Genomic DNA, 22,906 nt, shown 5'->3' on the forward strand with positions numbered 1-22,906 from the left:
ATTTTCATTAAACTAAAATATTATATAACTCAAAATAAAAATACAAAAAGAGAAAATTAAACATAGAAAAGAAAGGTTAAAATAATAAGAAAATTACTTAGAAAATCATTTTCGAGAATTATGCATCTCGCATTAATGTTTAGGGTTAAGTTGGGATTTTTTATATTGTTTCAGCTCCTCATCGATTACCTCGAAGCTGTTACTCTTATCTATGGTTGAACTTGGTTTTTTTAACCTCATATTGTCATCGTTTACCTCGAATTACTCTTATATCTATTTGAATGTGTGTTTTGAGTTATGTGTAAATATGGTTGAACTTGATTTTTCTAACCTCATATTGTGAAATGTGAAAGTGGTTTTTAATAGATTGACAAAGACATTATCTTTTTATCAAAGGATTTTCGGATACGAATTCTTCTTTTTCTTTCCAATTGTTGGAGAGGTGTTGCTGTGGACGGCCGTGATGGCCTTGCCACCCGGCCACAGTACCCTTAATGATACGTATACCATTCGGCTGTAACTGCCAGTGCCATCCGTCGTGTAAAAGTAAAAACTCCTCATTTTGTTTCTCCCTGTCTTAAATGGGAATATACCGAAACCGACCTACTTCTGAATCAACAAGAAACCAATTGCATGGCTCCACCCGGAATCAAAAGGCCGTAAGTGACTACAACAGTCCGACATGTGTCCTTTGCGCTAACTCCATATCAAGAAAAGTGAAAAATCCAATTTCACCTCTTCTTTACAAAACCTCATTATAAAACCCTCCACAACCTGTCTTTGGATTCTCCATCTTGCCTTCACACAACTTTTATCTTTACATACACACAAGATTCTGTAATCTTTAACTTTAAGCGTAATAATTACGCAAAGCATCAATCCATGCCTGTAGAATCCGCGTTTAAAGGTACTATAAACGGCTGTTAATCTTAATTTCTCTTTTATTTTTTTTGTGTTTCTAGTTCAATTGGAGTTTAGCAGTTCGGTTGTGGTCCAAAAATGAATGCAGCAATCGAGAGCGACGAAAATGTGTTGCAAAAGCACGTTGCTTTCTTTGATCGTAACAACGATGGTGTGATTTACCCCTGGGAAACTTTTCAAGGTCGGTTCATTCGATTTACTTCGAAATCTCTTTCCATGTATTTTGATTTCTGTAATGATTCTGAAGTATGCCTAAACTATCAATCAGCAATTCCTGTGTTAATTTGAGAAATGTGTTTTTTATTTTTTTCAATTTGATGTGATTAGGGTTTCGAGCAATTGGGAGTGGAATTCTGCTATCCTCAGTCGCTGCTCTCTTCATTAATATGGGTCTCAGTGGAAAAACTCGCCCTGTATGTATCTTATCTTATCTTTCTTTTTCAATTCGTTGCATGATTATGAGCTTATTATGAATGTTTTTTCAATTAACCAATATTATATTGCCGTATTGGGATCACAAATCTAGGTTTTTTTATTTGGTTGAAACAGGGGAAGAAGTTCCCCAATTTACTCTTCCCGATTGAGATCCAAAACATAAATATGGCAAAACATGGCAGTGACTCTGGCGTCTACGACACTCATGGAAGGTATATGTCATTTTACGTAGTTTTCATACCACAAAATGACTTCTTCTTTCACCCTTCAATGGCAGATTTCAATGAATTATTGGCCGTTGGATCTTTCAAACAAACTTAACCCACATATTTTTATTTTACGTATGTGTGAATTGAATCTAAGGATACACTTATGCCACGTGTTTTAAGGTTTGTTCCTTCAAAGTTTGAGGAGATATTCGAGAAGTATGCACGAACGAATTCAGATGGGTTGACAGCAGATGAACTCAAAGAATTTATCAAAGGAAATAGGGAACCAAAAGGCTATGGAGGATGGTGATTAACAACTCATACTCAAATCTTACATGTTGCATCATGGTTTTTTTTTTTTTTTTATACAAAATGGTATTCAAATTTGTTGCAGGATTGGAGGGTTTACAGAATGGAAGATCTTGTATTATCTGGGTAAGGATGAGAAAGGATTATTGAAGAAAGATGTGGTTAGAGGTGTTTATGATGGAAGCTTGTTCCATAAAATGGAGGAAGAAAAGGAAAAGGCTAAAGCGTCCAAGAAGAAACACATGTAAAACTCTTTACTGTTTTATAAGATTATGTTGAAGATGATGAAGGATTATTTAGGGTTTTTTTGTTTTTGTTTTTTCGTTTTGCAGTGATAAGTAAAGAAGTGAAGGGTGAAGATGGTGTGTGAATTTTATGTATGGGAAGAACATTGAATTGTGTAAGTAATAATTTTATTTGAATTTTCATTATCTTATAGACCTTGTAAACATTAAATAGATTGAAAGAGCTTGATCTTAAAGTTATAGTGTTGTGTTTATGTCAGATTTGTGTGTCGTCAGTTTCTGTTTTTTGGTGTATTTAAACCAGTTAAAATCTTTTACCCAAACCTGTTTTTTGGTGTTGGGTTTATGTCAGATTTGTGTGTCGTCAGTTTCTGTTTGTTGTAATTTTTTTATTTGTTTTTAGTTGGATCACAACGATATGAATGTATATCATAGTTTTCTCTAATGATATGCTTGAACCTTTAACCATCATTTTATATGATAAATATAAATTGTTACAGTTGAAATATTATGTTTGTGTTTTGTAAGAAATAGATTTTGCCTATTAGCATGTCTAAGATTTTACTATTTGAGGAACTCCATCGAGGATTTATGAAAAGTGTTTTATGATTTGAGGAAGTCTTTCTAAGATTCTCATTGATGGGGGAGAAAAAGGCCTTTTTAAAGGTTTCTTTTTAAACAAGTGTCTTGGGATATAATCGTCTTAAAATAACCAGCCCTCAACTATTCACCTACAAAAAAAATATCCTTAAACCACCCTTAATAAATAACTACATATATAAATTATATAACTTATGGTGGGGACAAAATGGTTATACAACCTAATTTTTTTTATTGTATATTCTATATATTTGAGGATATTTATTTATATAATTTATCATGAGGATAAAAATTTATAATAACGATAAGAGATCTAACTCGTCCTGAATCTTTAAGGATATTTAATTCTTCAGGAACCGATCTGTAACTTATTAAATGACTGTAAGACAAATCAAATCGGGGGTTGTTGCCACCTTCGGTAAATAACTAAATATATAAATTGTTATTAAATGACCATGAGAGACTAAAATCAAATAAAGGGTTGTTGCGGAGTTCATAATATAAACTACTGAAATATAAAATTAGTCTGTGTGGTGAATCATTCCTTAGGGTGGAGCGATTTTATGATTTTATCCCTTCATTCCCTCCAAACCTCCATGTAATGTCGGTATAACATCACTTTTTCTAAAAATTTTTGGGAAAATGACTTGCGAGGGTAACTATCTTTTCGTCTTGTTCATATTTAGGTAACTAAATTTTTTTTGTATTTATTTGATCATTTAACTTGTTAAATGTGTTCACATATTACCATTATTACTTGCTATAGCGGGTAACAATGGTAATATGTGAATACATTTAACAAGTTACATGATCAAATGTGTACAAAAAAAGAAAGCTGTCTAAATGTGAACAATTTGTTTATATAAATTCTTAAGATTTTTTATAATTTCTTACAACATTTTTATGATATTTTTTTCCTATAGGTTTTTCTAATACAATGTTTTAAACCTTGCTTATAATTTTTTTTATATTTTTTTTATACTTTCATATAATTTTGTTACAAGTACTTTTAAACCAAATATTTTATAAATGTTTTAAATTTTTCTTACAAGTTTTTAACTTGTTTTTTTTTTACATTTTCATACAATTTTTTTAAAACTTTAGTACATTTATTTCTAAACTTTCTTTTACAATATTTTTAAAGTGTTTTACAAATTTTGTATGCCAATTTAATATTTTTTATAACATTTTAAAATACTTTCGTTGAATACTAGTTTAAAACGTTATATTAAAAAAAAATTAAACGCTTATAAACTTCCAATTAAAAAGTATTAAAAAGTTTTAATTTTAAAACATTTACATTATATAGATTTTTTTGTTTTTTTATTTGCTAAGTAATATTTTCTTTTTATTTTTTTAAAAGACCTTTCATACTTATTGTTACATATTTAATTTATTTAATTTTATTATTAGATACTATTTACTTTAAAAATATTTAAAAATATTGTATATGCTTCAAAACAAAAGAAAAAATTTATAAGAGGTTATATAAAATATTTTTCAAAACAAAAACATATTTATTAATTAAAAAGTAAAGTTTAAAATTGATTAATATTTAAGAAATTATGGATATTTTAAAAATAACGTTTAAAAAAATAATACAAACAAATATGAAAAATAAAATCGCTATTAAAAGTGGAAAAAATGACTTATCAAGGTAATTAACTTTCCGTTTTGTACACATTTAGACAACTTTCTTTTTTTGTACACATTTAACAATTTAACTTGTTAATTTGTTCACATATTATCATTGTCACCTGTTATAGCTGGTGACAATGGCAATATGTAAACACATATAACAAGTTAAATGGTCAAATATGTACAAAAATAAAGAAGTTACCTAAACGTAAACAAAACGACAAAAATGATTACCCTGGTAAGTTATTATCCCTATCCGGTTCATTGCCTTTTGTTGGTTTGTGTCGCCAGTGTTCTTATAATACCTTTGAATAAATCTTGTGGAATTTTGAACTCCCATATATGTGATTTATAAATGTTTGCTCTTTAGAAAGAAAAAGAAAACTGAAGGGGTATTTGGTTTTTAGAACGAAGGAAAACAGAAAATATTTAATTCCTGATTTATTCTCGCAAACAATTTCCCTTATTAGATTTTCCTTAATTCGCTAGCAAAACGCCACGTGTTCACCAGAAGCTCCCGTAAAACCAATAACCAACCACCATCCACTAAAATGCCTTCTCCTTTTCTTCTTCTTCTTTCTTCTTCTCGATAACCAATCAAACACACACCAGATCTAGGGTTTGTTCGTTCTTTTCGTTCGTTTTTCACACAATATCAATCAACAATGGCGTTAGAATGGGTGGTGCTAGGGTACGCTACAGGCGCAGAAGCAATCATGGTCCTTCTTCTCACCATGCCAGGTCTTGGTCCGCTCCGAAAAGGGTTGGTCCACGTCATCCACAGCCTCCTGAAACCATTCTTCTCCGTCGTCCCATTTTCCGTGTTTCTGTTCATGGATATCTACTACAAATACGAAAACTACAGACAGCTTTGTGAATCGCCTGATTCCAGCTGTACCCCAACAGAGCAATTGCATCAACAGAAATCTTTCATGAAGAGCCAGCGTAACGTTTTGTTGATCATCTCCGCTTTGGTTTTTTACTGGTTGTTGTACTCCGTCACTCATATGATCGTCACGGTTGAACAGTTGAATGCCAGGATTGAGAAATTGAAGAACAAGGATTGATCGATCTATCGGATTTCATTCAAGCTCCCAAATTTGCTGTTTATTATTACAAGAAGAGAATATGGTTTGATTTTGGAGTTATTATAATGGATATGGATAGATCTTTAACTCTTAAGCTTCATTAATTTTCTGTAGATATTGTCATCTTCATTTTCATTTCGTATAAAAGGATAAGTAATGCAGATTAATTTAAAACCTATTGAATTTCTATTCCTTTTATTCCCTAACGTGGGTTCATGTTCATCTAACATATATAGTTTGGTGTGTTTTTCTTTTATTCCTTAATTTTTATATAAACCACCTAACTCTATTTTATTTAAGAAAGTCAACATGAGAGATTCTTTAATTTTCTTTAAAAAGACGCCGTTTTTTGTCAGAAATTTGAAGTTTGTGTACAATAAGCATGGCTGATGATAGAGAAAATAATCTGGAGTTCGTTCAAGAAAACAACAAAACGTATAATTTGCATGATTTGTTGTCTTCTGATGCCATGTTGATTGGGAAGGGCAATCTAGGAAATACTTACAAGGTTTTCTTGAAGATTGGTGAAGTTGTGGTTGTCAAGAGATTGAGAGGACAATTTGTTTATGGAATAAGCAAAGAAAATCTTCAAGAACTAGGAGAAGTTTCTCATGAAAATTTGTTGCCTTTTAAAGCATACATGTTTTCAAAGCATGAACACCTTCTTGTTTATGATTACATGCCCTTTGGTAGTTTGTATTCTCTTTTACATGGTAAACCCCAACCTTTTCTCTTTTGTGACTCAAACTGTTTAGCTGCATTCAGTTCGATCACAATATGATTTTGGATTGTACGAAATGCAGCCAATACATCCAAAATCTTGTTTTTGGTGTCCAGAATGCAGCTAAACAAACAGAGATTCTAAATAGAATACCACGACTTGAATTTTTGTTTTTCATCTTTTTGGTGTAGGAGGTAAAGGTAATATGGTTTTGGATTGGGAAACTCGAATGAAGGTTGCTTATGGTGTAGCTCGTGGTATCGAGCATATCCATGGACGAGGTCGTGGTGTTTGTCATGGAAACATAAGATCATCGAATGTATTCTTAAATGAATCCTATGTTGCCCAGATATCTGAATTTGGAATATCTCAGTTATTTAGTAAAGTGGGGTTGTCATCTGAATACTCTGCACCAGAAGTAGTCAAACGTGCAAACCAACAACGCGATGTTTATAGTTTCGGGGTTTTGGTTCTTGAACTTTGTACGGGTAAGGATTTGGTTAGAGAAGAAGAGGGATTTAGCCTTGCGAAATGGGTGAGATTGATGTTCCAAGAAAAGGAAATGATAGATGTTTTTGATGAGAGGCTTCGTGTGTACAAGAAGGAAAAGATTCGGGTGCAAATGGTGCAAATGTTAGAACTTGCGATATGTTGCACTTTTGAGAATCCTAAGAAGAGACCGTTAATTTCAGTAGTCGTTAAACGGATAGATGAGGTTTTGTGTCTCCGTACATATTGCTCCCAAAAATCTCGAAATGTTTTAAATTTAAATTAACAATTTTATACATGAGAAATTAAATATCATCCTATCTTTTCTTCCTATTTATCTTCCTATTTATGTAAAATGATAACATGTGTCATATTTTGATAAGATTATCATTAATTTAATACATTTGTCATCATTTCAAATGGGTAGGAGGATATCTGGAAGAAAAATAGGAGGATATTTAATTTCTCTACATATTAATACTTTGTGAGTTGTAGAAGTGTTATATCAACGTAGATAATTTTTAATGTTCTCCATAAAATAGTAGTTTAATAATACAAATATAAAGATCTTATCTTGGTAAAGTGGGCATATGTAAGCCCAAAACGGTTTATCAGCCCAAAATTAACCCAAAGGGTAATTGGACTTGGGTAATGGGTATCCCTCTTTGACTTTTGGGTTTGTATATTATGTTTTAATCATGAGTATTAGGTATAAACCATTACTCCATTAGTTTATTTTTTGTATGGGTGCTGTCAATTATTTTATGGAGAATTTTATTCATATGATGTTTGACTTAGATATAATTGGTCAAATGATTAGATATAATAACTACGAAAATTTACCAGATGTTTTATATTAGGATCGGATCAAAAGTTAAGACATACATGAAAGGCTTTTTTTTTTCTTGAAAATCATTTTGGTGGTAACCATGAGTTCCTCCTTTAAGACTCAGGATAATAAATAAATAAATAAATAAAAGTTTTATCGTAGTTTAATAAAAATATTTGTAGATATACAAATTAAAATTTTAAAAAATAGAAAATCTTTTTAGTAATTACAGGAAAGCAACTGAATATTGTATTTTTTTTGTCAATAAAAGTATTCATATCATAAAAAATAATATAGTTTTTTTATTACAATAAAATATATATATATATATATATATATATATATATATATATATATATATATATATATATATATATATATATATTTCCCCCACAATAAATTCAAGACCCAAGTGGTCATGTTCATGTTAGGTCTGGAATATTTAATTATAAATAAGATAGTTAAACATTATTTTAATTTTCATGTGGCTATCGTAATTTAAAATTTACAAAAAAAAATAATGTTAAAAAGGTTTTATTATGATAAGAAGTTAGGTGGTGTTTGTTTTTTGTCTGCAGATCTGCGTAGCCTCTTCTGTCTGCGCCGCGCAGACCACGCGCAGACATTAGCCTTCGCAGACTGTTTGTTTTTTTGAAGACTGCAGACCTAAAAATGTCTGCACGCCTTCTTCTTGGCGTAGATGTGGACCAAAGTCTTCTAACATCTTCAGACATCTTCTAGCCTAAAAAAACACATATATCTTTATTTTTTTTTTAAGTTTTTTTTAATTTATATTTTTTCCAACTTTATTAATGATAAACAATTTGAAAAAAAAAATTACAAAACTTAAAAAAAAACGTTTGACGATACAAAAATGATATTTTTGACAAATTTATAAATAAATATTTATTATAATAATAGTCGTTGAAGTTGTTTATATAAATATGAAAAAAAATCATAATATATATTCTTATATTTTTTTGCCAAATTTTGTAAAACATTATTTAATACAGTATCGTCAATTTCTCGAGAAAATATTTATGGTACGTTTTTAATGGATTTAATTAAAAAAATCGAAGTTTATTTCCATCCATTTCTGTATCAAATTTTTTGATCCTTAATTATAATGTTTAGTTATAACTTTGCAACCAAAGTTGTTGGTTTTTTATCAAATATATACGTTAATTCATATCATTTTTATTTTTATTTTTTATACAATAATACATAAAAGTTGATCTAGATTTGTTAATTATTTATAACAAAGTCATAAAAATATTAAAAAATCACTTCGAAGTTTAAAAAAATCAGTTTATTTAGATTTCAGTTTATTTTAGTAGCCTGCAGATGTTAAAAAAACAAACAGTCTTCTTTTTTCAGACTGCTGACGTTTGGTCCACCTCTTCTACTGCAGAGGTCTACAGATGTGGTCCGCAGACTGCAGACATATTGTCTCAGAAAAAACAAACAGCACCAATCGTTGGGGATATTTACAAGAAGTATTTTCTCTGTTTTTTATCCATATATTTATTTATTTATTTTAAATTGACTTTTATACTTTCATATCACGATAATCTCATTTTGATTAAAATGAAACATATAAAAATTTAAATATTTTTAGCGAATGAATCAAAAAATAAGTGTTAATATCACCTCTCTTATAAAATGATTATTGGGAACGAACTCATAATCCAAAATGATCAGCTTGTTCAAGATTTGGAAAAGTGACCATTTGGTTGGGAAGGTAGTTTCGAACTATTTATTTTTGTGTTGAATCGTTATAGAAACAGGCAATAGAGTAGACATAATAATTCGCAATGTGACATCTCACATTGCACCTTTTTACATTCCGATGTAGTCCTTATTCTACAGTGATATTTGGACATATGAATTAATAAATTTAATTTTTCATAAGATTTAAACAATTTCATGTTAACTATTTAAATTAATTTTTTTGCAAGATTTAAACAATTTTGTTAAAATTTTATCAATAGAAGTTAATTAAAATAGAACTTTTGTTATCTATATAATTAACGCTTAATTAATAGTATTAATCCAAAAAGATACTTTGTGGGAAATATTCAAATAAATATATATATATATATATATATATATATATATATATATATATATATATTTCACCGATGTTTAAAATAACTTATTATGTTATTTTTATATACATTAAAAAATACCTATTTGATTTTTTTTAATTTGATATTCTATAACTGAATAGTTGCAATATATTGTTATCAATTTGTAGGGATGTCAAAAAATCTAATGTGACTCTGAACCCGTGGGACCTCGATCCTATATGAGGATATTTCTTTAAAACTCGGGGGTAAGGGCCGAGGTAAGGTTAATCTCGTTTAATTTCGGGGGTGAGTACGGAGGTAAGGTTAACCCTGAACCCACGGGTCAAACTTGCATCCCTACTCCCAATGGGGGCCCCGATAATATATTATTTACATTAATATATATTAATTATATAAATATAATAAATAATAATAGAGATTTTGAGCTTCTAAAATTCAATAAAATACTATGTTTTTAAGTTGTTAGTATAATGTTTTCGAAATGTTATAATATTTTCGGGGGTGTTAGGTGCATTTTGTGCACCTTTTTGCACACCTTTTAGTCCCTTTTATGCATCTATTTAGCATAGTTGTTCTTCATTTTTCTTGCATTGCATCTAATCCATGTTGGTCTCTAGAACAACCTTATTTGCACGCTTTCATGTTCTTTTCAGGTAAACCGGAGGTTAGAACGCGCTTTAGGAGGTGTCGGGAAGCATGGGTGAAGATTTCGGGATGATCGGGCGCAAAACGGAAAAGTTAGAAAAATCAGGTTTGGATTCGGAGGCAGAGGAGTACACGGGGCGTGTTGGATTTACACTGAAAATAGAGAACAGGTCGTGTTTGACCAGAAAAGAAGTTGTTGACCACACTAAACACGACCCGTGTCAGTTTAGCCCATTTTGACACGGAACGTGTTGGCCCAACTAAGCAATTTTGAGCATTGTACTTTGGAAGCAGAATCGAGGATTGAGTGCTACTTTCCACTCAACACGACCCGTGTTGATTTACTCTATTTTGACACGGGGCGTCTTCGACCCTAAAACTAACTTTTGGCAGCTTTACCTATTTTTCATTTTACGGAAATTGGGTCATTTTGACACTTACGCATGATATCAGAGCACTATTGGTGAGAGGAATTCGAAGGCTTTTGCAAGGATTTGATCATTTATCATTTGGAAATATTATTTCTCTTATTTGTAAGTTGTAATTGCGTACTATTTCCATCTTTTCGACTTGTGATCTTGTTCTAGCCATGTGTGGCTAGAACCCTAGTTTCTCCAACCTTATGTTTTGACTTCTTGAGTTATGATTTTAATCATATGACTTGATGTTTGCTTTTAATTTCTATCTAGTGAATTTGATTTTGCTTTAATCAAATGTTTGATTCTAATTGTGATTCTTATTGGCCATTTGAATTAGGGTTAGGTCATTCAAGTTATCTAATTGCAAAATCCGTAATTGTTTTGTGAATTGGACTAAGTAACAAGCATCAAAATGATTTCCATTGAATGAATTTAGTGTAAATCTTATTCACACACTCTTACACTCCCGAGCTTGTGAGGAGTATTGGGTGTTGTTGGGAACATTCACATAAAGTTTAATGCAATCTTTTGATCTAATTCTAAGAGCCTACTTAGATTAGGTTAGTAAGGTTAGGGTTAATCAAAGAGCTTGTTTTGGTTAATTAATGTAGTGAATGGGAAATGTTAGAGCTTGTTAAGACTTTCAAGTACCAACTTAGATAGAATTGAGCAAGTATCTAGTCATCTTTGAATCGCATTGCTAAGTTGTCATACATAGAGTTGGAGCCCTTACAATTTCTTAATTTAATTCACTCATTTAATTGATTGCTTGTGTCTTTAATTATTTGTTCTAATCATTGCATTTAACCCCCCCCCCCCCTCTTTATTGTTGGTGACCAAAGTACCTAGCGCAAAGAGGTATAGACTGATTGTCCCGTCTCTGTGGATTGACCCTACTTTTCCTTGTACTACCTTAGTGCAATATAGTAGTGTTCTTTTGGAGTATATCGCACCCCTTTATTTGTTGGGTTTGACACGCCTAACAAATTGGCGCCGTTGCCGGGGACACGGTGTTACTAATTGTTTATGCCTAGATCTTTCCGTACAGGTACACCACTGCCAATCGACTCGGTGATAGAGAAGACTGCAAAGAGGTTAAGGAAGCAAGCCAAGCTTCGTAAGACGCAATCGGTTTCCGCTACTTCTTCATCATCAACTGTGACATCCCCAATTTCACGGCCAGAAAAGACCGATTTGTTTATGCTTTGTTTTAAAATCAGAGTAATCTTTTAAAGAAAACTGTTGTGGAATTTGTTCCCAAACAAAATATGATAAAACTTTATCAAAACATTTCTCAAAGAGAATGTACTTTTCATTAAATAATAAAACATCGGTATGTCATGTTCCGATACAGACCAAAAAGCATAAACAATACAATTTAACATTACAGCAGTTATTTACAACTACTGGTCTATAATCCGGAATCTCTCGTTAAGTCAACCAACTTATACTCTTGTGCCTTTACCTGTAATGCAAAGAAAACTGAGTGGGTCAGGCTTGGGAGCCTGGTGAGCATATAGGGTTTTCGACCCACAATAATATATTTATTATATTCAATCATCAATCAATCCAAATTACCCATCCCCATTATCTCGTTTATTTCTGAAGGATTTACCCTAAGAATCAACTATCCTTTTTTTCATTTATTCCTAAGGATTCACCTAAGGAATTGACACAAAGTCCACCACTGCCTAGGTCCTCAAATTACAACCGGTAAACACTTAGTTCAACATACTTAGTGAATACCTAGTTCTAACACTCCTAGTGAACACTTAATTCAAAACATCTGGTGAACACCTCTAGTTCAAAAATACTTAATGAACACATAGTTCAAAAACACCTGATAAACACATAGTTCAAAACGTCCATTAAACGCTCAGTTCGAAAATACCTGATGAACACATAAGTTCAAAACATATGGTGAACACTTAGTTCAAAATACTTAATGAACACCTAGTTCAAAAACAGCTAGTGAACACTTAGTTCAAAATACTTAATGAACACCTAGTTCAAAAACAGCTAGTGAACACTTAGTTCAAAATACTTAATGAACACCTAGTTCAAAAACAATGTGATAATAATGTATATCTAAATCCGGCAAGATCACTATTATTAACTAACACATATATATCATATTTCTAAAACAATCTATCACATCCCGTCGATCCCCACATACTGATCCTACACAATGATCTTACGAGATCTAGTCTAAGGAATCGATATGAACAACGAACCGACGAAGCTGCTTCGGAAATTCTCTGGCAGCAAACGAGGATCAATAAAGACATCAAATGAGGGGAATGGAATAAGTTTCACCACGAACCTCCGTTCGTAAAAAGAACCACAAGACAATTAAGTCAGGGGTAGTTATCTAGATAAAAATGCCTAGCCGTGGTCCGAATATCGTGAGGTATTTTACCCCCAGACTCACCCTATCCAGCATCGAACTTTGCCAAACAGTGGTCTGAATATCGTGAGTTATTTTACCCCCAAACTCACCCTATCCAGCAAATTAACACCAGACATACCTATTAGTGGTCTATTACCGACACACTTTATTAGGCAGTCTACGAAGTTCCCTCAATTACTTCGTGAAAAGAAACGCTGACATATGAAGCTCGTTCGATCACTTCATAAAAGAAAGAAACGATGACTCCAAAGTTCTTTCAAAATAAAAAGTATGGGGAAATACTAATAGAGTTCTCTTGTACGCTCCCGTAACCGACACACAATAGTGTCGAAAAGACTTTGTACATGATAATACTTCCGGCACATTATAGTACTCTGGTATGCGTAGGACTCGTACCCGAGAACATAATAATACCCAGGCGCAAGCAGCACCCAAGACATAGGGCTTTGAAAAGGACTCCGTACATAAAATGTACTTCTGTACGTAGGACGTACTCCACCGATCATCGATCTCACCACACACGTACTCTTAATAAGAGGCTACCCAATGTCCAAACTTAATTGAACTAAACATCCCTTTTTAAGTCTTAACCCATCACTAGGCAAACCTACAAAGTTTATAATCAATTTTCGATACTATATCCGTTTAGGCAACGCTAACTAGTGTATACTTAACACAGAGTTTTAAGTAATAATATCATATATTCACATCTTAACACATATTGAACCATAACTGATTCGCACATTGCATATCATCAAATATATCTAGCACGTATTTCGGGCAATAACAAATACTTCACATACATATATATTTAATACTTTAATCAATACTTGTATTAAAATCATGTTCATGAAAGGGACTATGCACATGATACCTTATCGGATGAACGTATAGTTCAAAAATACATAACCCGTACTTCCGGATCTAAAACTAACCTCCTCACCCTTTTATCTCATTATCCAACTCATCTTTTATCACACACCAACAATCTCATCTACCCATGTTCTACCCAACATATTTGTAGATACAAAAATATATATACAGTTTAACTCATTTAAAACCTATATAAAACATCCATTCCACACTCATCTCAAATAAACAACAATATGCAAACACATAGCACGTATTTCATAGCAAATACTCCATATTTATGTGTTAGAAGAAAGTAACTACACACTCACATGAATAAGCGATTATCGGACAGCACTACGGCTCTCCAAGTAGTAACTCTTCGGTGAAACCGGGATATCTTCACACACCGGGCTTCTCGCGGGCAGAGCTTCGGCTCGGAAACTCTTTTCTTCTCGGGATCTTCGGAGCTTCGGGACTTGCTTAGGGTCTCGGGATGATACCGGGGCTTCGGGGGTGCTTCAAAATGACTAGAGAGAGTATCGGGAGTGAGAGAGTGAAAAAGGAACAACCAAACCCGGCTGCCCCTTGAACTTCTATTTATAGGGCCATTTTTCAGTTCTCACGTCGTGAGATTCAAGTGCTCACGTCGTGAGCTTAGTCATCACTGTGTTCGTCATTCATCCACTTGCTCTGGAGGGTGTCCAGTCTCTGCTCGCGTCGTGAACACTGTGCTCACGTCGTGAGCTCTGACACAGTGTCGGGATTCGTGCCCCGAACTTCAGAAATTCATATCTTTCGCATACGAGCTCCGTTTTCGACGTTCTTTATATCCACGCGTAGGTGAGATTATGCTCTACAACTCTCGTTTAGACTTCGTCGGCTAATTTTGACTTAATTTTTATTATATTATTTTTAGTAGGCCGGGACAGGAAAACTCCGTTAGGAATTCACAACTCCTTCATCTGACGTCCGTTTTCGTCTGTCTTTTTACCATTGGACTACTATCGACGATATCTTCGATATCTTCGATTCTCATTTAGATTGTTTCGGCTAGAAACCACTCGATCTCATATTCGAACTTTGGGTTGCATACCGCTAAGTTGAAACTTCGAAAAATCATAACTTCCTCATACGAAGTCAGATTTAGACGTTCTTTTTATGAACGCTCTCGGTTTAACGTATTCTACGACTTTCGTTTAGATCACTAAGGCCAAATATCGCTCTATCGTAAATTCACTATTTACGTCACGCTGTGTCGTGTCGGTTCTATCGCGAAACTTCGACAGGTCATAACTTCTTCGTTATAACTCGGATTTCGGCATTCTTTAAATTTTCGGAATCCTTATCATGACCACTACAACTTAGTTAAGATTATTCATTCTAAATAATCTTCTATCAAAAAGTCACTTTTGATGCTTATTGTCTCTAAATTGACAAGCCCAGATCTACGGGCGTTACATCAACCCCTCCGGTCATTAACATTTAGGAGGATATACCCCTCTCAAGTGTGTCTGAATCCGAAACAGAAAGTCTATCACTCTCACCTCAACCATCCTCACCCAAAAGTACCGCTCCACCCTCTTCACCTACTCATAATAGCCCAAAGCTCTTGATCACACCCGAGAACAAAAACATTTTTGCCCTCAGACGTCCTACCAATCTCACTGATTGGCAAATCACCCCGTACCTTTTCCCCACCTCCTATTCTAGTAAGGGAGATGAGGAAGATGAAGAAAGTGAGGATGATGGCGGTGATGATGATGGAGAGGATGAACCACAAAATATTCCTCCCACGGATGGTGCCAGCTCATCCCGTGATGTTGGGCACCCGTCATATCACCAACAATACATGGAGCAATTCCAATCAATTCACACCCGTCTTGACACCTACCATCAAGATCTCATGAGCCTAACCCAAATTTTTCCTCCTTCACCACTCAATATGTTTGGTATCAAGAGCGTCAGCGCAAGCATGAGAAGGAATTTTGGGCTTGGGCCCGAAACTTTGGGTACTACCCTCCTCCTCCTCCGCAATAGGTTGTTCCACCCTCTCCCTGCATCGGGGACGATGCTTATATTTAAGCTTTGGGAGGGGTAGAGTTGTACATTAGGATCATTTTCATGCATTAAATAATAATAATAATAATAATAATAATAATAATTCAAAAAGATTTAAACCTTCTTATTTTCATTTTTTTCCTTGCATTCTGCATTTTAAAATCTATAAAACCCAAAAATATTTTTAGTTTCAAAGTTTTTGCATTCCATTTTCATGCATTATTTATTTAAAAAAAAAATTAATACGAGATGAAGACAATCTTTACATATGATAGCTCCATGAACTGGGAAAACGAAAAATCAAAATGAAAAAAATCTGAAGCAACCGGATAGTCATCGGAAGTGTAGAATCAACTGTCATTACTAGGGGTCCCAAACAGCGTGATTCGAGACCCCAGCCTTAGATAATAATAAAAAAAATGGCATACTGAAATGTTTTTGTGGGCGGTAATAATAGCTTTAGGATGATTTGCTTCTGAATGAGTAAAAAGAATCTTTATCGACAACTCTGGACCCACAGAACATGGCCCTATTTGTTGACACGCGTTACCCTCGCGGAAACAAAGAGCTTAAGTACCAGATCCACACAGTCACGAAGGAAGAAAGGGTACAACTGTCATATCCAGTACCCAAATCAAAATTTTCAAGCACTCAATCGAAGCAACTTTCAGAAATTCAAAAGTTGATTGAAGAACTCGAGCTCAAAACGAAGATACAAATCCAAGTTCAATCAAATCAGAAGCCATCTCAAAGTTAAATCTGGCGAATGAAGAACTGTGTGATATGATGCTTGTGGCTCTCGAAAAAAGTGAAAGCATAGAGCTCAGGATCCTACGGGGGTTGGCCCTTGCTACTTCAGTGAAAGTTGATTTGGTCATGCCGGGTTCTTAAGGATGCGTCGATTCTGATTCTTGACCATCTAGTCTTAAGGACATGAGATCTCGAACTGTGTTATTTTCGTTCATAAAGCTAATTAAGGTATAAAGTTTAAATAAAATTATGGTTGGGTTATTGGGTTACACCATTTCGTGGTCTTCCTCACTTTAGGAGTCTTTGATATGTGGAAGGTAGCAGAATGGTCGCCTAGGTATTAGTGATTGGAGCCCCATCGATGTAAAGTCTGATCGTATTTATATATATTTATAAAAATAAATAAATTACTTGTGTTCTTAAATTTTTCTTTGGTTCATTTTGTTTCTTAAGTATCTTTTATACATGTATTTCTTTTTCATAGTTTTATTGCATGTATTCGTTCTTACCTTTTAGGATCTTTCGGTCCCCTTTTCCTCTATATTTCTTTTTGCTATCTAGAAATCGTCATGTTCGTCCAGTTCTTGTTCTTTCTTGAGGACAAGAAAGGTCTGAGCTTGGAGAGATTTGTTAGGTGCATTTTGTGCACCTTTTGCACACCTTTTAGTCCCTTTTATGCATCTATTTAGCATAGTTGTTCTTCATTTTTCTTGCATTTCATCTAATTCATGTTAGTCTCTAGAACAACCTTATTTCCATGCTTTCATGTTCTTTTCAGGTAAACTGGAGGTTAGAACGCGCTTTGGGAGGTGCCGGGAAGCATGGGTGAATATTTCGGGATGATCGGGCGCAAAACGGAAAAGTTAGAACATTCAAGTTTGGATTTGGAGGCAGAGGAGTACACGGGGCGTGTTGGATTTACACTGAAAAGAGAGCACAGGTCGTGTTTGACCAGAAAAGAAGTTGTTGACCACACTAAACACGACTCGTGTCAGTTTAGCCCATTTTGACGCGGGTCGTGTTGGCCCAGCTGAGCAATTTTGAGCATTATACTTTGGAAGAAGAATTAAGGATTGAGTGCCACTTTCCACTCAACACGACCCGTGTTGATTTACTCTATTTTGACACGGGGAGTGTTCGACCCTAACTAACTTTTGGCAGTTTTTCCTATTTTTTCATATCACGGGAATTGGGTCATTTTGACACTTACGCGTGATATCAGAGCACTATTGGTGAGAGGATTTCGAAAGCTTTTGCAAGGATTTGATCATTTATCATTTGGAAATATTATTTCTCTTATTTGTAAGTTGTAATTGCGTACTATTTCCATCTTTTCGACTTGTGATCTTGCTCTAGCCATGTGTGACTAGAACCCTAGTTTCTCCAACCTTATGTTTTAACTTCTTGAGTTGTGATTTTAATCATATGACTTGATGTTTGCTTTTAGTTTCTATCTAGTGAATTTGATTTTGCTTTAATCAAATGTTTGATTCTAATTGTGATTCTTATTGGCCATTTGAATTAGGGTTAGGTCATTCAAGTTATCTAATTGCAAAATCCGTAATTGTTTTGTGAATTGGACTAAGTAACAAGCACCAAACTGATTTCCATTGAATGAATTTAGTGTAAATCTTATTCACACACTCTTACACTCTCGAGCTTGTGAGTATTATTGGGTGTTGTTGGGAACATTCACGTAAAGTTTAATGCAATCTTTTGATCTAATTCTAAGAGCCTACTTAGATTAGGTTAGTAAGGTTTGGGTTAAACAAAGAGCTTGTTTTGGTTAATTAATGTGGTGAATGGGAAGTGTTAGAGCTTGTTAAGACTTTTAAGTACCAACTTAGATAGAATTGAGCAAGTATCTAGTCATCTTTGAATCGCATTGCTAAGTTGTCATACATAGAGTTGGAGTCCTTACAATTTCTGAATTTAATTCACTCATTTAATTGATTACTTGTGTCTTTAATTATTTGTTCTAATCATTGCATTCAACCCTCCCTCTTTACTGTTGGTGACCAAAGTACCTAGCAAAGAGATATAGACTGATTGTCTCGTCTCTGTGGATCGACCTAACTTTGCCTTGTACTACCTTTTAGTGAAATATAGTAGTGTTCTTTTGGATTATATCGTACCCCTTTATTTGTTGGGTTTGACACGCCTAACAAACTGGTGTCGTTGTCGGGGACACGGTGTTACTAATTGTTTATGCCTAGATCTTTCCGTACAGGTACACCACTGCCATTTGACTCGGTGATAGAGAATACTGCAAAGAGGTTAGGGAAGCAAGCCAAGCTTCGTAAGACGCAACCAGTTTCCGCTACTTCTTCATCATCAACCCCTCCGGTCATTAACATTTGGGAGGATATACCCCTCTCAAGTGTGTCTGAATCCAAAACAGAGAGTCTATCACTCTCACCTCAACCATCCTCACCCAAAAGCACCACTCTACCCTCTTCACGTACTCATAATATCCCAAAGCTCCGGATCACACCTGAGAACAAAAACATTCTTGCCCTCAGACGTCCTACCAATCTCACTGATTGGCAAATCACCCCGTGCTTTTCCCCACCTCCTATTCTAGTGAGGGAGATGAGGAAAATGAAGAAAGTGAGGAGGATGGAAGTGATTATGATGGAGAGGAGGAACCACAAAATATTCCTTCCACGGGTGGTGCCAGCTCATCCCGTGATGATGGGCACCCGTCGTATCACCAACAATACATGGAGCAATTCCAATCAATTCACACCCGTCTTGACACCTACCATCAAGATCTCACGAGCCTAACCCAAAGTTTATCCTCCTTCACCACTCAATATGCTCGGGATCAAGAGCGCCAACGCAAGCATGAGGAAGACTTTTGGGCTTGGACCTGAAACTTCGGGTACTACCCTCCTCCTCCTCCTCCGCAATAGGTTGTTCCACCCTCTCCAAGCATCGGGAACGATGCTTATATTTAATCTTGGGGAGGGATAGAATTGTACATTAGGATCATTTTCAAGCATAAAAAAAATAAAAAATAAATAAATAAATAACTCAAAAAGATTTTAACCTTCTTATTTTCATTTTTTTCCTTGCATTCTCCATTTGAATTAGGGTTAGGTCATTCAAGTTATCTAATTGCAAAATTCGTAATTGTTTTGTGAATTGGACTAAGTAACAAGCACCAAACTGATTTCCATTGAATGAGTTTAGTGTGAATCTTATTCACACACTCTTACAATCCCGAGCTTGTGAGGAGTATTGGGTGTTGTTGGGAACATTCACATAAATTTTAATGCAATCTTTTGATCTAATTCTAAGAGCCTACTTAGATTAGGTTAGTAAGGTTAGGGTTAATCAAAGAGCTTGTTTTGGTTAATTAATGTAGTGAATAGGAAGTGTTAGAGCTTGTTAACACTTTCAAGTATCAACTTAGATAGAATTGAGCAAGTATCTAGTCATCTTTGAATCGCATTGCTAAGTTGTCATACATAGAGTTGGAGTCCTTACAATTTCTAATCATTGCATTCAACCCCCCCCCCAATCTTTACTATTGGTGACCAACATAACTAGCGTAAAGATGTATAGACTGATTGCCCCGTGTCTATGTGGATCGACCCTACTTGCCTTGTACTACCTTTTAGTGCAATATAGTAGTGTTCTTTTGGAGTATATCGTACCCATTTATTTGTTGGATTTGACAAGCCTAACAGGGGGCGGGGATGGGAGCGGGGGAACGGGGGAACGGGAGAATTTCGGGGGTGGGGCGGGGGATGCAATCCCCGTCTCATTTACCCCCGTTGACATCCCTATCAGTTTGTCAAAAACTGAATATGTTAAATGTCATTCAACATAAGCTTTACCATTTAAATTAATAACTTTTTAGTTTAATATGGGCTATAAATTCTATTTATTAAGGGTCTTGATTTTTTTATTTGGCTTTTTTATCAATGTACTGAAAAGTAATGGTTGGACAATTATATTTTTCTTTAATTTAGAGTAAGTTGGTGTTTATTTTTTGTTTGAAGAGTTTTTGTGTCTCTTTTGCCAACACTACGCAGACAACATGCAAACATTATGTGATAACTCAGATAAGAGAAAATATTATAACTAATTAATATATCTGTTTATTTTCTAGAAATAAAATTAGGTGTAATTAGTATTAATTAGGCAAAATAATGAGGTTTAATCCTAAAACCTGTCACCTTCAATGGAGGAGTAAATTCGAGAAAATCATAAGTTTTTAGCAGTTACAATGTTAGGCATTATATAAAGCTCGTAAAACCCTATGAAAACCCCACCGGAATTATAATAAATCGTTGAGAATCAAGGGAGAAATTGAGGAGATAAGTTCTTGAAGGTTACGGGTCTTCTTCTAGCAAATCAAGGTATGGTTCTTCGATTTAAGTTCAAATTAGTTGTATAAATATATGAAGCGTGTGTGGTTCATGGTTTGGGTTGATTATATGTCTCTGTTTCGTCCAAGAAATAGGTAATTAAAAAAAATGAATAATTGGTCTTTGGAAAAAAAATGAATTTTAGAATGTTGTGATGTTTCTTTCAGAATTTTAGATGTCGATTTATGTTAGTAAGATCTGGAGATAGCCTACGTTGATTTTTACATAACTATTTAATGGTTATCTGGGAAAATTGGAGCTGTAAATAAAATATATAAATGACAGAAAAACAAAAGAGAGGGATGTTCGGGTTAAGAAGGAGGCAGCTCGAATCCGTTTTTTGGGTGGGTCTAATTCAGAGAGTGGGTTTTGTTTTATAAAAATAACTAGATTATGACCCGCGTTAAATGCGGGGAACGCATACATAAAATACAAATGTATATAGATATTGCAAAATAATTATAAAAAAACCAGGGTTATTGGTATTATTGAAATGTGTAAAAATATATTGAAATCGGTAAATATATATAGTTGTTGAATGACCTCTTTATAGATGGTAATCCAGTTAGAACATCTTTTTCTAAAAGATCAAGAAATTGACAATTTATTAGAATCTTATCACATTGATAAAAGTCATAACAAAGTGCAATAGATTGAATCGATTGTTACTTGAAAATATAAATTGACAATTTATTTGTATAACATAATTGTCTATACAATTGATGATGCATTATATGGTGTCAAATAAACAATAGTTACTTGAAAATATAAATATGATGCTATGATTAGATAAAAATATAAGTATGTTGCTTTTATTGGTTCATAAGAAAAGTATGTTTCTATTATTTTTTAAAAAGTTAAGCATGCTTTTATTTTTTGTAACAATAGATAACTTCAATGCTATTTATTGGATTAAAATGTAAATATGTTGCTATTATTGGTTGAAAAGAAAAATATGTTGCTATTGTTTGGTAAAAAGACAAGAATGTTATTATTTGTAAAAAAGATAAGTTCACTTTTGTTATTGGATTGAAAGGTAATTATTTTGCTATTATTTTTTTTGAAAGTTAACTATGATGCGACACACCTTCGATTGGTTAGAAATAGATTAAGTCACTCACAAAAAAGGTCATCTCTTGTATACACATAAAAAATATTATATAATCGAATCTCAAAATATTAAACATATCGAGTTCTAAAATATAATATGGTCATCTCTTGTATACACATAAAAAAATATTATACAATCGAATCTCAAAATATTAAACATATCGAGTTCTAAAATATAATATGTTTTTCTGTACAATAGATTTCATATTAACTTTTAATGTAAAACCTATATAAAAATCCAACGTAAATTTATTTAATCTTTATTGAAATACTGAAACAAAAACACTATAATTTAGCTATGGCAAATCATAAACATAATTTTTCCCAAGAAATGTGGTTCAAAACAACCAAAAAATCCCATCTTCCATAATAATCTTGTTTATGCTACCTCTAAAATCTTACATCCCGTTACCTACAACATCCAAGAACACATGGTCACTCATCAATATAACCATAGGCTGCATTAGGTTTATTATGCACCGATTCAACTATTGCCCGAACTTCTACAATTCTATGTGCAATGGTTGTCATTTAATGAAGGCACGATTTTTAGCTCTAAATTTCAACATAATCAGACTTCATCATGTTAGTAATTCTTTTAATCAATACTTAATTAAGTTGAAGCAAAACCACACTTATGGTAAGCAACCTTGAAAACCGAAATTATTGGAATTTATGCTATAGGGTCATTTTTTACTAAAATATTTAT

At 33.6% G+C, this 22,906-nt stretch overlaps 3 protein-coding genes across 3 annotated transcripts; all 3 read left to right on the forward strand.

Moving 5' to 3' along the window:
* The first annotated feature begins 651 nt into the window (after positions 1-651).
* Positions 652-2,470, forward strand: LOC145103703 (putative peroxygenase 4). Its single transcript, XM_079040987.1, has 7 exons — positions 652-907; positions 1,010-1,102; positions 1,249-1,334; positions 1,471-1,568; positions 1,746-1,871; positions 1,960-2,118; positions 2,207-2,470. The coding sequence occupies exons 1-7, from the start codon at positions 883-885 to the stop codon at positions 2,214-2,216; spliced, it is 597 nt and encodes a 198-aa protein (XP_078897113.1). The 5' UTR covers positions 652-882; the 3' UTR covers positions 2,217-2,470.
* A 2,289-nt stretch (positions 2,471-4,759) lies between these two features.
* LOC145109641 (uncharacterized) lies at positions 4,760-5,613 on the forward strand. Its single transcript, XM_079046838.1, has one exon. It carries the CDS (start codon positions 5,023-5,025, stop codon positions 5,422-5,424), a length of 402 nt encoding a protein of 133 aa, XP_078902964.1. The 5' UTR covers positions 4,760-5,022; the 3' UTR covers positions 5,425-5,613.
* Positions 5,614-5,822: 209 nt separating this feature from the next.
* LOC145109732 (putative inactive receptor kinase At1g48480) lies at positions 5,823-7,002 on the forward strand. Its single transcript, XM_079046904.1, has 2 exons — positions 5,823-6,158; positions 6,358-7,002. The coding sequence occupies exons 1-2, from the start codon at positions 5,828-5,830 to the stop codon at positions 6,939-6,941; spliced, it is 915 nt and encodes a 304-aa protein (XP_078903030.1). The 5' UTR covers positions 5,823-5,827; the 3' UTR covers positions 6,942-7,002.
* The last annotated feature ends 15,904 nt before the right edge of the window (positions 7,003-22,906 follow it).

Source organism: Lactuca virosa, chromosome 4 (genome assembly GCF_052849685.1).
Source record: "Lactuca virosa cultivar CGN04683 chromosome 4, Lactuca_virosa_CGN04683_v6, whole genome shotgun sequence".
Classification (NCBI taxonomy): Eukaryota; Viridiplantae; Streptophyta; class Magnoliopsida; order Asterales; family Asteraceae; genus Lactuca; species Lactuca virosa.

Bases quoted from the DNA above. Each gene is read 5' to 3' on its own strand.
- LOC145103703 (XM_079040987.1), top strand. From the start codon at position 883: ATGCCTGTAGAATCCGCGTTTAAAG. The intron at 1,335-1,470 runs GTATGTATCTTA...TGGTTGAAACAG, and splicing joins TCAGTGGAAAAACTCGCCCT to GGGAAGAAGTTCCCCAATTT. The intron at 1,569-1,745 runs GTATATGTCATT...ACGTGTTTTAAG, and splicing joins GTCTACGACACTCATGGAAG to GTTTGTTCCTTCAAAGTTTG.
- LOC145109641 (XM_079046838.1), top strand. From the start codon at position 5,023: ATGGCGTTAGAATGGGTGGTGCTAGGGTACGCTACAGGCGCAGAAGCA.
- LOC145109732 (XM_079046904.1), top strand. From the start codon at position 5,828: ATGGCTGATGATAGAGAAAATAATCTGGAGTTCGTTCAAGAAAACAAC. The intron at 6,159-6,357 runs GTAAACCCCAAC...TTTTTGGTGTAG, and splicing joins TTTGTATTCTCTTTTACATG to GAGGTAAAGGTAATATGGTT.